Source organism: Balaenoptera borealis, assembly GCF_965194805.1.
Source record: "Balaenoptera borealis genome assembly, chromosome: 19".
Classification (NCBI taxonomy): domain Eukaryota; kingdom Metazoa; phylum Chordata; class Mammalia; order Artiodactyla; family Balaenopteridae; genus Balaenoptera; species Balaenoptera borealis.
In genome coordinates this window covers 27,044,072-27,059,566 of record NC_138878.1, presented here as the reverse complement: position 1 = coordinate 27,059,566, position 15,495 = coordinate 27,044,072, and the positions used below count along the sequence as shown (strand labels likewise).

The 15,495-nt window shown below is 52.9% G+C and overlaps 2 protein-coding genes across 15 annotated transcripts in view; one reads left to right on the top strand and one right to left on the bottom strand.

Moving 5' to 3' along the window:
* The window catches only part of CPNE2 (copine 2), a 55,360-nt gene extending 46,725 nt beyond the window's left edge, over window positions 1-8,635 (top strand). For 5 of the 6 annotated variants that reach the window (XM_082366971.1, XM_082366972.1, XM_082366973.1 and 2 more), the window contains 3 exons: window positions 6,616-6,852; window positions 7,932-7,987; window positions 8,200-8,635. In XM_082366971.1, the coding sequence (XP_082223097.1) occupies window positions 6,616-6,852; window positions 7,932-7,987; window positions 8,200-8,419 (513 nt within the window). In that variant the 3' untranslated portion in view covers window positions 8,420-8,635. The remainder of the gene's footprint in view (window positions 1-6,615; window positions 6,853-7,931; window positions 7,988-8,199) is intronic. The other variant, XM_082366975.1, reaches the window with a different exon arrangement.
* Window positions 8,636-14,924: 6,289 nt separating this feature from the next.
* PSME3IP1 (proteasome activator subunit 3 interacting protein 1) overlaps window positions 14,925-15,495 on the bottom strand; it is a 44,532-nt gene continuing 43,961 nt past the window's right edge. For all 9 annotated transcript variants that reach the window (XM_082366993.1, XM_082366991.1, XM_082366990.1 and 6 more), the window contains one exon: window positions 14,925-15,294. In XM_082366993.1, coding sequence (XP_082223119.1) covers window positions 15,077-15,294 — 218 coding nt within the window. In that variant the 3' untranslated portion in view covers window positions 14,925-15,076. The remainder of the gene's footprint in view (window positions 15,295-15,495) is intronic.

The window sequence follows — 15,495 nt, the reverse complement described above, 5'->3', positions numbered from 1 at the left end:
CAGGTCCTCTCCCTGCACCCAGCTCCAGGCCCAGTGCCAGTGCTGGAGTCACCAAGGGTCACCTTGCCCACCTCGCCCGCCATCCACCAGCCCCTGCCCCAGGGCTACTGCCGCGAGGAGCTGAGCCAAGTCTGGGAACCCGGCACCCGGCCCTAGGGTGGTGGAGCCCGGGCTGGGACGTGGGTCCGACTCCCACCTGACCAGGCCCCCGAGCCACAGCCTCTGCCCCTGTCCGGGCTTCCTCCTCCCCTGGAAGGAAAGGGTTGCTGCACAAGTGCTGAAGTCCTTTGCTGACTGTCCTTTTCACCCTGCCTCCAAAATACTATCCTCAACTCGCCTGCTTCCCCATTGCCACGGCCACTGTCATCTCTCACTGGACACCACGGCCGCCCCTCACCCCTCTTGGCCCTCCTATCCATGCTCCTGCTAGAGGGTCCTTTAACTGCGCACATCAGATCCTACCCCCTCCTGGCCTCTCCTCCCCGCAACCCCACACCCCTTCCTTTACTTGTGACCATTCCACCACTGACCTTGTTCCTATCCCTCAAAGACACCAAGCTTGTCTCCCAACAGATCCTTTGTTCTGCCGTCTCTTCTGCTTGGAGGTTCTTCTCCTCTCTCCCTGGCTTGCTCTCTCCCATCCCTCAGTGTCCCTCAAACACCACCTCCCTGCAGCCTTCCTTGCCCACCCACCTGAAGCCTATCTCCTGCCTTCTCTGTTTATTCCCGTCTGGACTCTGATGACGGTGGCAACATCTCCTTCACATACTCCGCGTTTCTGTCTACTGGGTGTCTCCCTGGTTGGCCTCTCGGCCCCACAGGGCCAGGCTGTGTCTGTGTGTGGTCCGTCATCTACTTGGTGGCCTGTGCTGTGGCAGACGCTCATGTTCTGGGAACGGATGGATTCAAGTTGGCCCCTGTCGTGTGCTGTGCACTGTGCGAGTAGCTGGGAGGAGGTGACTCAGCCAGGGCCTCTCTCAGAAGGAAAGGGACCTGGTCCCATTGGGACTGCCCAGAGGAGGGAGGCACCTGCTCGGTCACTGAGGAGGTAGAGGTTGCCTTCCCGAAGATGGAGACAAAGATAAAAGAAGGGGAGGTTATGGGAAAGAGAAGAGGACACCAGGGCCAGCCTGGGGAGGGCAGGACAGCAGTATGTGGTCTGATTGGGAGGCAGCAGAGGGTCTGTGGGAAAGGGGGTCCTGGGGTCAGCCTGCCAGGGTTTGAATCCAGCCCCTGCCCATCCCTCACTGGGTGACCTGGGTAAAACTTACCCTCTCTGAGCCTCATTTGTACCATAGGAATACTAATAGGACCTACCTTAAGGAGGTGGTGTTAGGATTAAATGTGATAACACAACAGCTGGTACCCAAAGAGACCTGAGGATGAGGAAGAGAGTGGCAGAGAGTTCTGGGAAGAGCCCCCCAGGCAGAGGGAATGGCAGATGCCAGTGACGGACAGGAGGGAGGTCAGTGCACGATGTCGGATTGAAGGAAGATGGTCCTGGTCGTTTCTGCTTCAGGGAGCGTGACTTGCTGTAGTCCTGGCCTTGGTGGTGGCAGCTGAGGGCCTGAGACAAGTCCCTTCCTGCTCTGAGCCTATTTCCTTTATGAAATGGGACAAGTAAGCCCATCTGAATGGGACAGTAACTGGGGAGGACCTGGGAGTGGCTTTGTTAAATTCCTGGGGTGCTGGGCTAGAATTGGATGGAGAGGGCAGAGTGAGGAGCAGCCCCTCAGCTTGCACACCGTTTGGATGCCTGCTGCCAGCCAGGCCATTGTCCCGCCCAGACTTTTATCTGCCTGAACCAGCTTTCAGAGGGATGGAAGAAAGGCCTGCATTCTTGTTTAAGGGAAAAAAATGGGGCGGAGCAGGAATGAAGCCCAGTGTTCCTCTCGGGCTCTTTCACCTGCCAGGCAGGGGCAGGACTGGGCAGGAGATGAGGTCCTGGGGAGAAGGGGCCTGTGTCTGCTGGATCCTAAGTCTGGAGGGACTTGGGGACCACCAGGAAGGTGTCTTTGCATTCTGGGTCACAACTGCTGAGGGCCCTCCAGAGGGAAGAACTGGGCCCTTTCTGTGAACAAGTCCTAATCCTCACCAGTCCTAACCCTCACAATACCCCAGCCGCTTTCGTCGTGACCAGGTCCTCCCAACCTGAGGAGGCAGCCTTCCCCGGCTCCCTCAGCCTGGGGAAGCGCTGTCACCCACCCCAGCTGTGTGACTTTGGGCCAGCATCTCTGGGCTGCAGGAGGCGAGCCAGGGGTCTCTACTGGCCTCTCCTACTCTGATGTCCAAGAAGATACAGATAATTCTCTACCTCCTGCCTTTACTCCGTCCATCTCACCGTGCACTGAAGGTGGGGATGCCTCAAGGTTTGGAGGCCCATTGACCTGGTTCAAACCCCAGCTCCCGCACTTCCTGACTGTGTGACCCAGAGCAGGTTGCTTATTAAGCTCTCTGAACTTCAGTTTTCTCACCTGTACAATGAGGATGATGGAATAGTACCTGCCTAATAGAAGCATTGCAAGGATTCAACCAGCTCGGCATCCAAATTGCTCAGCACAGCGCCTGGCACACAATAGCACCTAATAAACGTGAGCGGATGAATCTTCTTAGGACACCTCTTGGGCTGGCATTTGGTGATGCTGAGCCCATGTAGGCCTAACGCAAAAGGAAATAATTTGTGCGTTACCTGATGCTTTCGTACAGCTGCTTTTTGGGAAACACTTGGTGTGGCTTCATCCTCCCTGTCCCCAACACACGAACATGCATGCACACCCACGCACAGGAAATCAAGAGCAGATGGTGGAAGCATCTCTCTAGGCAGGCCTGTGTTCTGCCATTCATTCACGCAGCTCATCTCTACCACGTGTGTTTCTCTGCGGCACTAGGGAGACCATGATGCGCAAGCCATGGCCTCTGCCCTTCCAGGGCCTGTGGTCTTGTGGGGAGCCAGGCCAGGAACAGCAGCTGTGATGCCAGCCAATTAAAACTGTGATGACGGAATTATAGGATTATAAAGGTGGCATCTAACCCAGACAGAGGGCTCAGGGCAGGCTTCCTGGAAAAGTGATGTCCAAGCTGAGACTTGGAGGATGCTTAAGAGTTAGTCTCATAAAGGGTGTGTATGTGTGGGCATGTGCATGTGTAGAGTGTCCCTGGCAGAAGAAACAGCATAGGCAAAGGCTTGGAGGCATGGTGTGTGGCGTAACTAAGGGAAGGAGTGTGATGTAAGAGGGGTGGGTGAGGTTGAGAAGGTAGGCCAGATCCCACAGATGCCTTTGAAGCCAGTAAGGAATCTGGATTTTCTCTTAAGGGCAGCGGGGAGTCACTGAAAGGTATTAAGAGGTTTGCGTGGTACCAGGGGACTCCTACTGTGGGGCCTCATCCTTCCCTCTGCTCTGACCCATGTGACTTGGGCCTTCCCATCCATGGCCCATTGCTGGTTGGCTACCTAGGCAACTGGTGCCATAGTGGAGGGGAAACTGGGAAGCAGCCAGCACCCTGGAAATTTTCCTCCACTCCCCAGGGCCCTCAGCAGCCAACTTCTCAGAAATAAGCTAGGGATGAGTGCAGCTTCCCCGGACTCTGCCTGGAACTGTCGTGGTCAAGTCAGTTTCTTATAAATCAAATCACATGTTAAATGCATTAGGGGAGGTGGCTATTTACAGCCCTAGAAGCCTGAAGAACCTCTTGGGTAAATGCTAGAGATACTCTGTCCTGGAAATGTGTTGGAAATTTGGGGTTTGGGCTCGACCTGGCAGCAGCTGGCTGTGTTCATGGAGCCCGCACAGGGAGCCGGGCCCATGAGATGCAGAGGTGTGTGTGGGGGGGGGGCTGCCCTGAGGAGCTCTTAGGGCGTGGGGGGAGAGGAGTATCCAGAGAAGCCGCCCCAAGAGGTAATCGCTGGCAGCGAAAGCAGAGCTCAGGGCTTGGGGGAGCCTTCGCATTCACTCGGGATGGAGGAGTAGACGCCCAGAGAGGTCTTGGAGCTGTGGCTGGGGAGGGTACGCCAGGCAGAAGGAAGTAAACCAGGAAAGGCATGGAGGTGGGAAAGCTTGGGGTAGGGTAGACCAGGACTATCCATGGGGACAGCAGAGGCCCTTCCCACCTCCTCCTGCCTGATTCCACCCTTCTTTCTCCCCTTCCACAGCGCCCCCAACCCCGCCACCTCCCCTCTGATCTGTCTTGGGGATGGGATCATGGACCCCTGGGGTTGCAGTAGACCTTAGAGGCTCCTGGACAATCTCATTTTTGCCTGGGATGGGCATGAAGCCTAGGACTTGTCAGCGGCACTTCGCTTCTCCCTGCCAGGCCCCACTATTGGAGAGACAGCTACTGGCCACTGATGCCATTGTGGAAAGAGCCCTAACTTTGGAGTTAAGGCTTGGGCTTGAATCTCAACTGTGCCGTTCCTGGCTGTGAGTCCTTGAGCAAGTCACTGAACCTCTCTCAGCCTGTCTCCCCAACCTCCAAAAGGAGAATCCCAGCGTGAGGATGACACGGAGCATGTGTGGTCACCATCACCATGACTCACCTTTTCAGTTGGTGCCTACTGTTCTGCAGGAACCCAGGCCATGGGGAAGAAGGCTACAAGGCTGTGAGGGAGGCCTTGGCCTGCATGCTCCAAGTTTCCTAATGTAGACACGTGGCTGGTGGAAAGGGAGAGCCAAGAGGGCCATGTGGGGAGGAGGGTGGGAGATAGCCATCTGAGCTGGAGGGGGCTTGGAGACCAGTCCCACCCCGAGTGGTGAGGCCTGTCACCCAAGGCCAAGTATTCTTTTCTGTCCTCATTGCTAGGCCTCTCAACGCCTTCCCTCCTGCCAGCCTAGGTGCCCCAGAAATACTGCCATGGACTATTTTTGGTGGGATGGAAGTGGGGTTAGAGGGCCACTTAGGGAAGGGGTGCTGGCCAGGATGATGGTGGGCTATGAGGGGACAAGGGTCTGGATGAGCTTATGAGGTGCCCCTCAACCCCAGGAATGGGGACTGACAGCAGCAGCCCTCCACTACAGGAATTCAGGCTGCCATCTCCATAGCAACAGGTATCCATCTCCAGCCAAGCTTTCGGCCTCTTAAAGGCACAGTTCAGGAGGAGTTGGACTACTGCTGTCGAGGGCTGGGGGTTAGGATGGTGGCATTCGTACCTCCTCACGGTTCATTCCTTTCAGGTTGTGCTTGGGGGACAGGCAGGAGAGCAAGGCATCCTAGATGGCTGAACTTGTGGTCTCTGTATGTTTCCCAGGGAGCAGACGGCTTTGCTGGGTGAGAAGGTGGCCAGATGCTATCTTGGGGGCTGGCTTGGTTCTTCTCTTTTTAGCTCCATGACCTTGACTAGTCTGGGTCCCCATTTCCTCTCCTGCGAATCAGAAGGGTCAGAAGAGAAGGCAGAAGCCCCAGACAGAGAACATTAGGACCACAAGGGCTTTTCTGTTCATCTTATGTATGGGGAAAACTGAGTTCCCCAAAAGGGGCCAGAGGGTGCTAAGCACAGAGCCAAGTTGAAAATGAGGTCTTAGGCAGCTAGGAATGCTGGGGCTTCTGCCCACAGATCATCCAGTGAGACTTCCTGAACTTCATTCACTCACTCCCCACCTCCACAGTCTATGCTATGGCCACCTGTCACCTACACTAATTATTTTTTTCATGTAAATAATTTTATAGAGAAACTATAACCCACTGTAAGGGAAAAGTTACTTATCACTTGCCATAGAGAGTAACAATAAAAATAAATACACCAGGCTGCACAGTGGTATCAAAGTCTACCTAGAGACTGCTGTCCCTGGAGCTCTGAGCTTCCTGCCTTTTCTCTCTTTTTTAATAAGGAAGGTTAGCAAGTGGGACACACGAGCACCAAACTGCGACTTCCTCCTGGCTGCAGTTTGTAGAATTCAAAGACCACTGCAAAACCAATACCCTTCCCACTGTGACGGATGCTGTGTCTGGGGTGTGCCCCCAGGTCTGCTTGTTGCCAGCAGAGAGTCCCACAATCCGAGAAGCACTGACCTAGATGATCTGCTTAGCTCCTGCAAGGGGTCTCTGAGGCCGGCTGTGCTAATGGGGAACGAGCAGCGTCACAGGTGTTCACGTGAAGGTGGAGCAGAGAAGGGGAGGCTGCTCCCAGAGTCCACAAGCCAGAATGCATATTCCTCAACAGCCGTGGGCCTCACTCTGCCACAGATGCAGCTGTCGATTACCGAGCTGCTGCCACACGCCCGGCGTGGTCTCTTTGAGAGGTGCAGGAACTTCCACTTTGCAGATGAAGAAACTGAGGCACGGCGAATTGAGTCAGTTCCCCAGAGTCCCACGGTGTAGCCACTGTCAGAGCCAGGCCTGGAGTCCGGGGCTCTCAAACTCCCAAGCCGGGGAGTCTGATGTTGCACAGGGCAGGAGGAAGAGAGCAGTTTGTGCCTCCAGCTGTGACGGAGGAGAGGCCTACAGGGCCCAAGCACTGAGAGGTGGCTGCCTAGGGAGGTGGCTGGGGTTCGGCAACAGCTCGGGGAGACGAGCCATCTTCCTCCCAGGGGTCAGAGGGTTTGGGGAGATTGGGAAAGGACGGAGGGGAAGGGTGGCCAGAGGCCGAGGGCTGTGCTGAGTGCCTGTTGACCCCCTCCGCAGCAATACTTCATCCTCCTTATCATCACGGACGGTGTCATCAGCGACATGGAGGAGACGCGGCACGCCGTGGTGCAGGCCTCCAAGCTGCCCATGTCCATCATCATCGTGGGCGTGGGTAACGCCGACTTCGCTGCCATGGAGTTCCTGGACGGAGACAGCCGCACGCTGCGCTCCCACACAGGGGAGGAGGCAGCCCGCGATATCGTGCAGTTCGTGCCCTTTCGAGAATTCCGCAACGTGAGTGTGGGCCCGGGCTGGGGAGGAGGCGCTTACAGGACCCCAACAACCATAGTTAATAATCCAGAATGAAGGCGCTGGGATTGTCTGCCCAATCCTAGGCTCCTCTACCCTCAGCTCTGTTGACTACTCACCTCCTGAGAGCCTACTACCCTCCCATGCGAGGCCCTGCCCCCAGGTGAGGCCATATGACAGTTGCGTGAGCACTTGCTTCAGCAAGCTGACGGAACTCAAGGGAGTAGTGCCCAGTCCAGACTGGGGCTCCAGGACAGGGGTTCCCGGAGGACCTACCCTCTAAGCCTGAATCAGAAGTCGGCGTCATCCATGCGGGGGAAAGCATTCCAGGAGAAAGAGATGGGAGCAAGGCCCAGAGATGTGAGGGGCCTTCCTGGAAATCACACCTCGCCAACCGTCTCGCTTCAGGTGGAAAACAAGGCCCATCTTAGGATGGCCTCCTCTCCCTGAGGGCCGCTCTAGGAGGAACTGGTGGCCTCCCTTGCTCCTGGAGGTGGCTCTGGTCCTATCTGCAGGTGACCCAGGTCTGCTTACAAGGAGGCTGGCAGTAGCTTCCTGGTTGCTGCCCTTGCAGCTGGGCCCGCAGGCAGCCCCAGATGGAGCAGTCTGTCAGATGCCAGCCTGGGGCCTAGCTTTATTTGACCAGAGGCACACTGTATAGCCTTGGGCAAGTCCCTGACCTTTCCTCCTGGCCTCAGCTGCCGCAGCTGTAAGCCTCCGGGTGCTGTGGCTCAGGTCCTGGGAGCCAGTCCCAGCAAGAACTGGCCACTCCGATTTGTAACCACTGGTGCTCACATCTCTGCCCAGTACCCTCTGGGTTTGCCTGAGCTGGTTCAGTTCCTTCCTCTGGAGCGTGAGCTTCCTGAGGACAAATGCTGGGTGTTGGCCACCCAGGCACTGCATGGACACTGAACGAGCTCCTGGTGTGCCCAGCCTGTGACTGGGTGCCGAGCAGTGAATCAGACAGTCACAACCCCTTAATACCAGCCAAGAAGGTGCTCAGGAAATGTTTGCCAGATGAGTAGGCTGTGCAGCTCACCTCCACCATCTCTTTCCCCCAAAAGTCTCCCATAGACAAATTCATCCTGAAACGTTACTCCCAGGCACCTCGAGTGCTCAGGTAAGAGTTACACTTAATGTGAAGGAAAGCACTGCTAAGGGTGGGATTTCAGGCCTGGGCTGGGCTGAGGAACGCTAGTTTTAGACAGCTCTGGCCCTCTGCTCTGGTTCTGTCCTCCAGGGACACCTTCTGTACCAGCTCCCTGGGCATGGTGCCCCTCACCACTTCATCCAGTGATCCTTTCTCTCTCCTCTCCCCACCCTACCCTGCAGGCGGCAAAAGAGACCTTGGCGAAAGCTGTGCTGGCAGAGCTGCCCCAACAAGTTGTTCAGTATTTCAAGCATAAAAACCTGCCCCCCACCAACTCGGAGCCCGCCTGAGTGCCAGCCCTCACCCAGCAGCAGCATGCCGGCTGGGCCTCCCACCCTCCCCAGGAACATGCACGCTCACCCTGCTTCCTTGTGGGTGGCCTTTTTTTTTTTTTTCTTTTAAACTGATCCACATTTTTATTTTCTACAACCGGACCTCCACCCCCAACTTCCTCCAGCCCAGCTGGGCTTCCTTTATTGGAGTCGACTGATGATACTTCCAGGCCAAACTGGCTTCCTCTCCTCCTCTCCCCACCCTTGCCACTCTTAAGTATTGAATGTACTTTGTATAATTTTAGTGGAATTGTTATTAAAGAGAATAAAATTTTTACAATCATAACTGGCTTTTTCCAAGTAACTAGCTGCAGACTCAAAGGAATGTGTCCCCGGTGCATACTGTGTGGTAGCCTGCACCCAATTCCTGCTCTGTTTTTTTAATACTGTGACCGTGTTCTACTTGTTATACTCAGGGTAATAAAGGAGTTTCAGATGTCCCTGTGTCAGCTCCTTCCTCAGCTGGGACCTGATGGGCTCACTGATCTGGGAAAGGAAACATGAAAACCCCTTCCCCCCAGCAAGCCTGTGAAATTGGTATAATCACTTCTACTTGGGGACATGCATTCCACATAAACAGTAATGCAGCTGTTAAACTGGCACAGAACTTGGCACATTGTACATGCTCAATAAATATCTGTGGGGCAATGAAATGCACGGGCCCTCACCAGCCTTCTGGGCCCCAGCAGAGCCCATGCTGGCCCAGCCAACAGCACACGGTGCCCCACCCTTCTTCCTCGTGGTCCACGCTGTCTTATGTACCCTACCCCACCACAGCAGTGGCAGTCGCTGCCACCCATTTGCTCCTCCTGCAGGTCTCCCAGGCACTGGAGTACACCCTGTGGTCTGCAGCATGTGAAAGCCTCTCTGGCTTCAGGATGCTAAACAGGGCTGCTTCTGTCCCTGCAGCAGCCGTTGGTTTCTATCGCACACCCCACCCCGGGCTTGGGCCCAACCTCACGAAACCAGCTAGGCGACGCATCTCTGAAACCCCAGCCGTCTGGCCTGTTCCCTTCTCTCCTCCAAAGAACACATCTTTCTCTTTTGTCTACCTCCTCCTTAGAGCTCCAGTCAGCCCCTTTGCCACAGGCTCATGTGCAACCAACAACTAACATTCATATTAAGCACTAGGTTTCCAGCTCCCTATTAAGCACATTACAGGCATAATCTTGAACCTTTCCACCAGCCCCTGCCTGTGACCATTTCAGAGATGAGGAAACAAGCAGAGAGGCTAATCGAATCTATTAGAGGCAGAGCCAGAACTTAGCTCCAGGTCTGGCCAATTCCACAGGGCCCACACTTGTTCCACTGCACTGAATGTCTTCCCGTGACTCTACGAGGCAGTCTTCTCAACCTGCTGCTGAATTTGTCCTTCCCCTCCAATGAAACTGGGCAGTCGGACATCTCGACCTACTCTCCCAGGTCAGCAATTCTTACCAGTGGCCTGCTAGACCTGGCTGGTACGCCAGGCAGGTTCCTAGCTCCAGGTGCCTGGTAAGCTCAGGAGCCGGTGTTTATCTGGTGGGAGCAAGCGAGGGACATCTGTATCCTAGGCTTCCAATGCCTCTTCTGATTCCGTGGCCACTAAAAGCCAGCTGAAATATCCTCGAGGGACACCTTCACTTCTCCTGAGAGGGCTGCAGGACTGCAGGGAGCCGTGATTTCCTCAGGGACCTCTGGGAAATCACAGCACAGCAGCCCAGAGGCCAGCTCGGCACTATGGGTAGAAACCCAGGACCAGCGCATCTGCCTCCTCTGGTTCACACCCAGCCCTCGCTCAGGACAGCTGCAAGACTGCATGATGGTTGAAATAACACCATGTGACTGCTTCCTTTACCCTCCCGTTTGGTAGCTGAAGTGTCTAGCTGGATGTCAGATCCAGGGAAGTTCGTATCCAACTCAGCCTGGGAGAATCTGTCAAGTTCTGGTCGACCAGAGGCCTCTATAGTGGAACAGCCTTCTCCTCCCAGCCCCACATCCCCTCCTTAGCCCTCAGGGGATGGGTGTACTGGGGCGACACCTGATGCAGACCTCTCCCTTACACCTCCCCATGGGAATAATCTACCAGATTGGTGAAGCTATGGAGACTGACATCTACTGGGCCGGGTTAAGGTAGACTCCCTGCCTTGCATCAGGGCCCATCATAAATGCTCGAACTCCTATGGACCACCTACCTCAGTGTGGTGCCGGCGGCCCCCACTTCGCAGGTGCACGAGGGAGCAGACCCAGCCATCTTTCTTCCCCCTTCTCTGCCTGAGGTTGGGTGGATCAGTCAAACAAGCCTTCTACTCCCAGCTGGTTTGAGTTCACCAGGGAAAGGAATGTCCTCAACTCCTGACCAGGCAAATCACCACTTAAAAAACAAACCAAGATAAGTAAGTCCTGGGGATGTAATGTGCAGCATGGTGACTATAGTTAATAATAGATTGTATATTTGAAAGTTGCTGAGAGAGTAGATCTCAAAAACTTTCATCACAAGAAAAATATGTTTTGGTAACTATGTGTGGTGATGGATCATTTCACAATATATACAATTATTGAGTAATTACGTTGTACACCTGAAACTAATGTTATATGTCAACTGTATTTCAGTAAAAACAAACCAAGCCTTGGTGCTGCTATTTGGTTCTTGTACATGGATAGTATGATGAAAAGTGAACTTGGAAATCTGACTAAAAGGCTCCTTTACCCTTGAATCACCTCCACTGAGGCCTTGGCACTGGCATTTGTTTTAAAGTTTCATTGAAACCACAGAAAACCAGGCTTAGAATTAAAGGCTCAAATTAAAATTCTGGTTCTGATACTTACCTGTGTGACCTTGGGCAAGTCATTGAATCACTGTGAATTTCTGTTTCCTCTATAAAATGTAGAGAAGGGCTGTTTCACAGGACTTTTTTTCAGGATGAAAGACACTACAGTCTGCAAACATCTCAAACAGTGCCTGGCTCGTCCATAGCGGGCCCTCAGTAAATGCTCACCGATAAACAAACCGACATAAGGGATAATGATGTGCATGACCATGTCTAAAACAGTGAGGGAGATGCCCAGCCGATGGCTAAAACTCACAGTGGAGGTTGTCTCTGGGTTGTGCTGCCCATGGCTCTGTGAAACTCTGATGCTGGGCCGCCTTCTGCCTATTAGTGCTATGAGGCTCCCTCTTTCCCTAAACCATTGCTCCAGCAGGTAAGGGAGCAAAATATTAGCCCTTGCCAGCATCACTAAGGCATAAATGTGCGACTGGCTTCTTGTGTTCAACACTATGAAAGTGTTGCCAAGATCTAGCCTCCCACCAAGCAGAACTTGCATTCCATACTGTTACGTGTAAGTGGGCTGGGCACGCCAAGAAATCAAGAAAGATCCAAGTCCAAGTGATGGTGTACTGCCGCTGAGCTCTCGCTCCTTTTTGTTTTTCTGGAGGGGCTTAAGATGACAGCTGAGCCACATACCCACGGTTAGGACACCCGAGCCAAGGAACTGGGTGTGCCTGAGCAATTAACATTTAGCTGAGAGGGAAGCACACAGCAGAAGCGGGTGGTTGGAGCTCTGATGACCAGATCTGACCCGTCATCATGTCAGTGTTCTGCCAACTGAGGAATGCCAGTAGGATGGATCAACCTGCCATAAACCACCACTAACAGAAGCTCTAGACGATCTACCCAGAAATGGGGGAGGCTGAGGGTAACAGTACTAATGAGGATGGCTAGCATTTTCTGAGCACCACATACCACACGAAGTATCTCTTATAGATCCTCTTTCACCCTCACTAGGAAGTTGGTGTCCTGATTCCTATCTACTGAGGAGGAAACAGAGGCCTGGAGAGGTTAAGGACTTTGCCCAAGTGATCCAGCTAGTAAATGTCTGGCTTCAAGCTCATAGCCACTGTGGTGTACCCACAGGAGGAGGAACCGAGTTGAGATTCCTGAGAGGCAGCCAGAAGGGAAGAACCCACGAGGTGGAAAGGGAAAGAAATGAGGACGCAAGAGACTAGCCTAAGCCACTCCTAGTCAGGGACTTTTCAGTCTAGAATGCTCCTGAAAAAGTCTAGAATGCCCTCCCAACTCTGTGTTTGAGAAGCCAGCTTTCTCTCCTCCTGGGTCTGGGCCCAGGGAAGGCAGACATAAACAGGTCACCAGCCAGCTCTGTGGGTCCAGTCACATTGCCCTCCCTGCTTTTAACAGATGGAAAAATGGATGCTTTGGATTTCATGCTCCTTTCCTCCCCACCCAGGTGGGTGACAGGGCCAAAGGTAGATGCTAGCAGGAAGTGCTTGAGAGAGAGGCCGTGGTATGACACAAGCTAGATAATCCAGATAGAGCTGGCAATAGGATTCCTCAGAGACAAGCTTTCTCCCTCACATGGTTCAAAGTTGTAAGAAGACTACCACTCAGGACAACGCAAGCAAGTTTTAAGAAACCACCCCAAACCTTGTTTTTATCCCTTATCACCTAGTTATTAAATCCCAATTATCTATTAAGGCAGGAGAGCTGCATCTTGTGATTTAAAGCAGTGTTTCCTTCCATCCCAGGTTTTCCTATTCTTCTTTGGGTTTGAAACACACAGTCTACACTAGATGTTTTCCAAGGTGACTTCCTCCACTGGGAGACCAGACCCTGCTTTGCTGTTCATGGTTTCTACAGAACCCGTGCCTCAGCTCCAGGGGTCTCCGCTAACAGGTACGGCAAAAGATGAAATGATCACCAGTGATTCTCAACTTCTCCTGAGATACCAAGAGCAGAAATCTCAATCTGATGAGTCTCAACCTCCTTGACACAATCTAGCTGTTACAGTAGATGGGGACAGAGGTGGGAGCACAAGATCCAGTACAGGAAAAGCAAGATCTTATTCTCTGACAGGTTTATTAGCTTTCAAATTAATGTAGGTTTTTAATCCCTGCAACCCTTTGTCAACTTCTCCCAACATCGACAGAGGCAATGAGGTATAGTAATGGCCTCTTAAAAGTCAAACCAGGGACTTCCCTGGCGGCGCAGTGGTTAAGACTCTGTGCTCCCACTGCAGGGGGCATGAGTTCAATCCCTGGTCGGGGAACTAAGATCCTGCATGCTGTGTGGTGCGGCCAAAAAAAAAAACATAAGTCAAACCACATAAAGATGGTGACTTTGGTTCCTCGGTCTGCCTCCTGAAATGATCTGACGTTGCTCTGGGTACGGGCTGTAATAGCAACAGCACAATTGCAGAGCAACGAAGCAGAGGAGCAGAAGGTGCCTACACAGTTTTACCTCAACGTCTTGTTTGTAAGGATGGAGCTGATGTGCCTGTACTGACAGTCAGGAACAATTAGCACGGAGTAGCTCTGAAAAGGAAAAAGAATTCGGAAGGCATCAGTTATGGGTGAAGGGAAGTCACCATCTGCCAGTGGGCACCAGAGTGTCACTGCTTTGGGAGGGAAAAGGAGTGGGTTTGGAGGAGATCCAGGGGCCTCTCTGCCCACGTTAAAACTTAGTAGCTTCTCTGCCTGCCAGCATCACAGTGTCAACACATTCTGTGTGTGTCTCTCTCCGTCTCACACCCAAGGAAGTAGAAACAATTGACGTAGGAACCCAGCGGAAGAAAGAACCGCACAGGCTCACTCTTCTGAAGCAGGGGAGCCTACAGCTTTTTGTTGTTGTTGTTAAAAGCTCACGGCCTACCTCTGTCCTCAGGGCCTCCATACCTTGTCTCCCCCTGCCCTTCCCTCCCTCCCAAAGGGAGAGCTCCTGCCTCCCTTTAGGGGATGGAGGTGAAGCAGCACCTCTGGGTCTTGGCTGCTCTGTATGGGAAGGGAAGAGCAGGAAGGGCAGCAGGTCAAAGCAGAGGAAAGGACAAGCGTAGCACCCTTAGGCTAGAAACAGCTTCCACAGTTAGAAGCCACAACTAGAAATGTAGCCAACAGAGAGGGGCCTCAACAGGTTGTAGCTAGAATATGCAGGTGGGTCGCACTGGCTTGCAATATTAGAATTCCAGGAGCTGCCAGAAATAAGTCACCTCATCCACACACCTACCAGCACTTCTGATTTCTGGCTACAAAAAATAAGGCCTATGTTTGTTTCTCTAAGGTTTAGTGTCTTAAATGGGATTAGGTGGAGGGAGAAGGAATAGCCAAGGGTAACGGAAAACTTCACAATGAACGATGAGTGTTAAGTGACACCCCCTGCAGATGTAGTTTAGAACCTTTACTTAGTCACACAACATCAAGAATAGGTTAGTTCCAGGGCAGTGCGCCATTCCATCACCTGGGACCTTCTCTCCCCTCTGCACACTCCACAACACAGTATAGTCAAACGGCGCCTTCGTCTAGAATAGAATGTTTAAATGATACCTGTTCAATAACTGTCCTTGCTTCTTTGTGGTGTTGGGAAAGGAAAAAAAAAGAAACAAAAAACAAAAAAACAAGAAAGCAACAGAACCCAAACCCTTTGCAAGCTGCTTGGTACCTATCTTCCCAGGGCATTTTTAGTGGAATTTCTGCTGGGCCCTGACCTCTGCCCTACTAAATCAGTGAGGACAGAAGCCGTGGGACAGGTTTGGGCATCTGTACTAGAGTAGAAAGAGAAAACAAACACAAGTCGGGCCACAAGTGGATTCTGGACATTTTTAGATGAGGTTAAAAATGTCATGGTGTGCACAGGGAGCAGGCAAAGGACTTTTCTGTGGGAGGCAATGCCTGTAGGCAGAATAAACTGTCCAGTCTACTCTTGGGGAGGAGCTCCCTGCGGTAAGAACAGAGGAATTAGGGGGCCTCGAGGAAGGTGTTGGTTCGGAAGATGGAGGAGACGATCTTGCCGGTGGCATTGATGGTGCCTTCGCTGTCTGAGCTGGACTCAGAGTCGCTGCTCCCAGAGTAGGCGCCCAAACCTGGGAGGATGCCGATACAGACGGCAGCGGAGGGGCAGTGGATGGAGGGACCACTCAGAGATGTGCTTCCAAGAGACACGCAGGACGGGGCTTCTGCAAAAAAGGAGGCAGTACTGTTACTTCATCACCCTTTTCCAAAGGTGATGGTGTGCTTTCCATGTGTAGAGGGCTTTATGTTGGAAGCCTCAAAACAACCCTATGCAGTCGACACTATCATCATCTTCATCTTAATGTTCCTAGTTTACAACTGAGAAAACTGAAGCCACAGCAGAGATCATTTTAAGACCATGCAGA